The sequence below is a fragment of the Lipotes vexillifer genome, unplaced genomic scaffold (assembly GCF_000442215.2).
Source record: "Lipotes vexillifer unplaced genomic scaffold, Lipotes_vexillifer_v1.1 scaffold1038, whole genome shotgun sequence".
Classification (NCBI taxonomy): Eukaryota; Metazoa; Chordata; class Mammalia; order Artiodactyla; family Lipotidae; genus Lipotes; species Lipotes vexillifer.
Genome location: NW_006780148.1, coordinates 1,225,703 through 1,232,271, shown reverse-complemented (window position 1 = coordinate 1,232,271; position 6,569 = coordinate 1,225,703). Strand labels below are relative to the sequence as shown.

The window sequence follows — 6,569 nt, the reverse complement described above, 5'->3', positions numbered from 1 at the left end:
CCCTCCCCACCCAGCAGCTGTCACTGGTGCAGGGGCTGAGTCCAGCCGTGTACTCTGGAGAATTGGCATTATTCTCCCAACAGGTCAGCAGACACAGAATTGTAGTTGGGGCCAATACCTGCCTCCATAATTTAAGAGAAATGGGGAAAAGATGTTGAAAATATCTTTTTTCCCTCCTAGCATATATGCTCAAAACCTTTATTTACACATCAGCTCATCAGCTATTTACACATGGGGTAGGTCATCTTTTGGGATATGTCAGGCCAATTACACAGCCCACTTTTCTTCTAAATTCTCTTACATGGAACATAAATCTGACTTTGTGTTCTTGTACTAGAGCTCCAGACTTCTGGCCATGTTGCTTCCCAGAAGGGTTTCAGGAAGACTGGTTATGCAAGTGGTACTTCCTGTTTACCCGCTTTTCATAATGAATGGCTGAGGATGACAGATTGTGACCACAGAAGTATTCCAATGCCGTCTGTACACACATTTGTAGTACTGCACATGGGCAGTAGCCTGCAGTGTGCACATAAAGAACTGAACCAGGAGCCTCATCAGCTACAGAGTCGAACTACATTTACAGCTAAAGATGATCGTCTTGAAAGTGAAATGTCAAGAGTCTGAAGTTAGGGATTCAAGACTGACACTCCCTGGATGGTCTCACCCACTCTTATGGTTCCTGTCATCCCCTCTGTGCTGATAACTCTCAAATCTGTGCCCCCAGCAGACACCACGCTCTTGGACTGCAGAGTCCTGTACTCAGCTGCCTTCCAGACATCCCCGGTGTGGGATTTGCAGATTTCCACAATTCCATGTGTCCAGAGTGCACAGCCTGTACCTCCACAGTGTTCCTCTTCCACTGAACTATCCCACCATCCCAATTGGTCCGGCCAAAAACCTGGGGCATCCTTGACTTTCCCCTCCCCTTCACTTCTGGCTTACAAGGTTCTGCAGGATCTGGTCCCCGCTTAGCCCCCGAGCCCACTCTCACGACCATCCACCTGGATCTTGAGCCACACAGAAGGCGCCACATTCTCACTCATCTGTACATTTTCACAGTGTTCTTTCTCCTCCTCCCCCCGTTCTTGAGCTTCTCAGCCATTCACGATTGAGGTCGTTGATTTCAGGTGTCCTTGCCTGACCTCTGCCTGTGTGGATTTGAGGAGCACCGGTACTTCTCCTCACGTGGCCCCCATCACGCCGGGTTGTTAAACTTGCCAAGGGAGGGCCTTGTCCACTGCTGCCTCCGCTGCACTGAGCGCTCGGCCTGACCTGTAATAGGTGCTCAGCATATATCTGTGACTAATAGTTGACATTGACTGAGAATTTTGTACCAAGTGCCTTGCTAAGTAGGTTGCCTGCACTATGTCATTTGACAAAAGTAGGATCTGGGAGACTGTCTAGGAGTGGTGATTGGCAAAGTCTGGAGAGACACCAGTTGGCTTCAGCCAGGGTGAGAGTGGTGGAGAGAAGTAGGTGGATTCGAGCCAAGTGTGCAGCTAGAGTCAACAGGACTTGCTGGGAGTTTGGATGAGGGGTGGAGTGTGGGGGTAAGGATCAAAAGGAGTCGAGGGTAAGGGCTAGGCTTTTGGCCTGAATAACTGCTGGATGCTGCTGCCTCTCCTTCCTGAGTAGGGGGTGAAGGGCAAGTGTGCCTGAGTATGTTTGTAGGGGAAAATTAAAAGATCTCTGCTATTTTGGGGGTTTGATATGCCCATCGGGTAGGCAGGCAGAAATGGATATATAAATCTGGAACTCTGGAATAAGATCAGATGAGGCTGGAGTTCCTCGTTTAGAACTCACGAGAACTCCATGAGGTAGAACCATTGCCTCCTGAAATAGTGTGACTTCCTTACTCTTAGGGCACAAGCCACAGAGCCAGCATTTGAACCCAGGCACAGTGGTCGTTTCCAGTTCTGGTTGTTGTTCACCTGAGTTTTCTACAGTGTGACTTTCTCCATGCCAGCTGTAGGAATTGTTTTGAAGGTCAAAGTACTTACAGATTTTAAATGTAATTAGGTGTGCTTAACGATCATATGCAAAACAGCGGAGAAAAGGTGCCAGGGAATGGTGAGGGCCTGGCATGATAGTGGTCACTCACTGGTCTCTATTGCTGGCTTCATTTGGCAGCTTCTGGCCAGTTGACCATGAATACCTAGTCTTTGCTCTACTTACAGAAAAGTATTTCAGTTGACATACGTTGTTCAAATTTATCCCTTATTATGAAAGCACAGATGTGAAAAAGAACCAACCCCTTCTATTGCACATTTTGAGATATTTACAGGTTGTGTTTGAGTACTCGATTCATAATGTTTGTAAAAAAGAGATATTGCATATCTTGTGTTTGAATGAAGGGAAGAGCCATAGCTGTAGGCTAAGGCATGTGCTTTTTTCTAAGGGTGGGGATACGTGTGTGTATTTTAAAACCACATACACGTATTACATAAACGTGCTGATTTGAAATAACCTTCTTTTTCTGTTTTATTTTAGGGATAATGACTCTTCTTGCTTCTCGCCTAAGTTGAATAAGCAACTTGTGCACTTTAATCCCCTGTCAGTGCCATCAGGCTGACAGAAGACAGGTTTTTGAAATCTCAGCTATAAAGACATCCAGCCAAAGTCTCAATCTTGCCTTAACAATGTTTCAGAGACTGAATAAAATGTTTGTGGGTGAAGTCAATACTTCTTCCAACCAAGAACCAGAATTTAGTGAGAAAGAAGATGATGAATGGATTCTTGTTGACTTCATAGGTAAGGGTGTTCTTAGCCGTTAATCATCACAGCAAAAGTGGAAACTCTTGCATCTAGTTTTTGCATAAGTAAACCAGTAACGCTGAAGGTTTTTAAGCCTTAAAAGTAAATAAACAAGAATTTGTCTAAAAAATTTGCAGGAAGCATTCTGTGCCAGATGATCAGTCAGGGAAATTGTTTGATGTCAGACTGCAGTTTTGCAGCTCTTACACCCTGATCAAATCAGAGGCACTTTAATAGAAAATCCTCATACTAGACAAGCAGTAACCCATTTGGCGCATTGTGTTTACTCAGCAGAATAGAAACAGTCTAATTAACTGTTCCTGCAAAACCAACGTAATCCATCCCATACAGTGATACACACCCCTGCAACACACACACACGCACACACATACTAGGTGCTGAGAAATTATAATCATGATGAGTGAATATGAATGGTTTTGTTTCTGACCTAAGTAAAGGGGGGAATGTGAGCATCAGCTAACAGCATCATCTCTTCTTTTTCTGTGCTCTGATGTGATATCAATGTGATACTCCTATCCCGCGGGACTTCAACGACGTGTGTGGACTACGATCTAGACACTTGCACTGGTTTCTCAGCAGCAGAAGACGAGGAAGAAGAAGACATCAGTGAAGAGTCACCTACCGAGCACCCTTCGGTCTTTTCCTGTTTACCCGCGTCTCTTGAGTGCTTAACTGATACAAGTGATTCCTGCTTCCTCCAGTTTGAGTCCTGTCCGATGGAGGAGAGCTGGTTTATCACCCCTCCCCCGTGTTTTACTGCAGGTGGATTAACCACTATCAAGGTGGAAACCAGTCCTATGGAAAACCTTCTCATCGAACACCCCAGCATGTCTGTCTATGCTGTGCATAACCCGTGCCCCAGCCTCAGTGAGGCCCACTGTGGGACTGAGGAATTTCATAACCCAAGCAGTCCCAGGTACGTTGCTCTCTCCACAGTCAGTCTGTTTAGTATGCATTTTATTTATTTCTACTACAGTTCAAAGCTGAGTTTTTAGAAGATGCAAAGTAACCTTATAGAGATTCATGAAAGTATATGCCTAGTGCACAAGGCAGTTGATGGTATGAAAAAACTTATTCATTTTAGATTTTCAAAAAAGTGAGTTATAGCATGGCCCCAGTCACGTAATGGAGAGCTGTCTCATTTATAAAATCATGCTACTGAATGGAAAGAAAAGACTGGCATTTCTGCTAAGTATCTTAGAATATAACTCTGGCACTTTACAGACTGGATTATTTGGGGCATCAAATTCGACAAGAATAGTATATCTTAAAATAAATCTCTTATGATCTTCCAAGTAGTCCTAACTAGGTCACGTCAAATGGCGCTTAACCTTAAAACCTGAGGAATCTTAAGCATGAAGTAAAATGGCAGATTTACCAAAACATTTTGCTCAGAGAGTTGTTATCTGCCTTACAGAGGAAAGATTTCATACCCAGACAATGTTTTGCTGTTATATGGGTGTCCCAAGTGGTCTGAAAGGCTCTGCTCGAATGGCACATAGGTTGAGGGCCTGGAAAGGTTCAGGGAGGGTGCCTGGTCAGTGATATGTTCCAAAACAAACTCACAGTCTGTGGCCTGTATTCAGAGACTATACTCAAGATCGCTCCCACCCACTAAAATAAAACCCATGGCCACGTTAATTAGCTCAAAGTCCAGCTAGTCCGTGATGCATGTCAGTGGAAGGTTTCCTATGGTAATAAAGTATTTGCAGGATGCTGGTACTGACTTAGTTCCAAGGGAACAGGTGAATTGTGGTTCGTGCTGTCATCCAAAAGGCCTCTTTATGGATTGTCCAGGCTCCAACTCTACTAACTAGACCACTGTATATATCTTCTATTTCCTGTTTGCCAAATATAAACAAAGCCCAGGCAGCTCCTTAATTTGTTAACTTTACCAGAGTTTGCTGCACTCTCAAGTCTCAATATTGTAGATGATCTTGAATGAGGATAAACATACACTTGTACCAAATGGAAAAACAATTTGCTTATATAGTTACCCAGGCTTTATACTGGGTAAGATCTTTGATGGGAAATGTTACTTTAACTGGCACTGTATTCCACACTATAAATTTATCAAGAGGTTAATGTTTTAGGCATTCCAGCAAAAGTTTAAAATATAATTTTTTGGAGGTGGTATTGATTTAATTGCTTTACAGTTGATGCAAATTAATTTCTTCAGTTCTTAGAAATTCTTTCCACCCTGATTTTGATCTCATCTTTGAGGAATTCCACTTGAGAATTTACCGTGATTAATAGCCCCTTTAAATTAGTAACATTTGTATATTTACATTATAGTATTTTGTTTTAATTGTGTGTGTATACATATATGTATTCAGCAGCTTTGTGGACAACTTATTATAGAAGCAGTACATAGGCACTACAGAAAATTAGAAAATGCAAAAAATTTTAAATGACGTTCTCACTACCAAGAGATGAATACTGTTAAGACTCTAGGTCCTATCCTTCCAGATTGTTTTTTCTGAATGTGCCCATGCACAGGTACATACACCATTTTAACCTAAATGGCATCAAGCTGTATGTACTGTTTTATAATCTGCTTCCTTAGGCAATGATCTCTACCTTTTTTTCCAGTAAAATTTTACTTCGTCAACTACACAGACCATTCTCAGATTTGCCCGCTAGAGTCCAGAATATTTCATCTAGTTTGTCCAAACCAGCCTCCAGATCAGGACCTTGCACTGCATCTGGTTATGTGTTTGCAGTTTTGATGCAGTGAGAATGTTCATTTTTTTATATCTTGTTTGTTACTGTATCTTGTTATATGTTTTGATATAACACATAGGGTAGTTAAATATAAAGGATCAAATGAACACAATTTTATATGAATTCTTTTTGAACATAAGAAAGTACTGCAAATTATTATAGTTTTATAATAATTAAAATTTTTTTAACATCTTTATATTTGGATTTGAAATTCTTATAAGAAAGGCCCACTAAATCAAGATAGAAATAAGATGTCACCAGAATTAGGAGGATGGCTCTGTAGTAAATATTTGTATTTTCTGAGCAAGAAATAAATCATATATCTTTCAAAAGTTAGATTGTTTCCATCCTGTCTATCCTTGAAGAGATTACCATAAAGCACATAAAAGTAAGGTGCTTCATAATTAAAGATGGGCTTCAGAGTATGTACTTTATTGTATTTTAGCCTTTATAAATATTGGTTGTGAAGGTTTATGTGCTATCATAATCTTGAATTAAGTAATACATGTGCCTTTAATGACCCATAGTAAACCAGTTATAATAAAGAAAAGTTGACCACATACTAATAGTAAAATTAAATAGCATTTTAAACCTTACTAGTGATTTAATAGTTCACCATTTAACATTTGTAGGGCCAGGAAAAGCTGCTTATAAGACTCACTGGCACAGAGTAAGTATATTCCCTTTGAGACTGTGTGATGTGTGTATCAGTCTGAGCAGGGAGGCGAAGGACTCAAGGCACCCACCTTTTAAAAACCACTGTCTTTATTTTCACTGCTCTCTCTTAGTTTCTTAATGTGACCTGCTTTAATTCTACCATTTAATAAAAACAATATATTAAAAGATCATTGTGTTTTCCTCTAGTGGTTATAGGCAGAATATATAACTGCCTTTCCTGTGTAAAATAACCCTTAAAAATCTTGAAGTTCTTCATTATGTGTAAATATAGTTTAGATCTATTGATTAGCTTTTAATATAGAAAACATATAATAATTATGTGGTTTGTAGCCATATTTTAAGATTGTGTTCTCCCTAAGGGTTTTTTTTTTTTTTTTTTTTTGTTTGTTTGT

The 6,569-nt window shown here is 40.6% G+C and overlaps 1 protein-coding gene across 2 annotated transcripts in view; it reads left to right on the top strand.

Moving 5' to 3' along the window:
• The first annotated feature begins 2,490 nt into the window (after positions 1-2,490).
• TP53INP1 (tumor protein p53 inducible nuclear protein 1) overlaps positions 2,491-6,569 on the top strand; it is a 10,168-nt gene continuing 6,089 nt past the window's right edge. The window contains exons 1-3 of one of the 2 annotated variants that reach the window (XM_007453252.1): positions 2,640-2,751; positions 3,331-3,691; positions 6,132-6,153. In XM_007453252.1, coding sequence (XP_007453314.1) covers positions 2,640-2,751; positions 3,331-3,691; positions 6,132-6,153 — 495 coding nt within the window. Of the gene's footprint in view, positions 2,752-3,330; positions 3,692-6,131; positions 6,154-6,569 lie in introns of those variants that run through there. The other variant, XM_007453251.1, reaches the window with a different exon arrangement.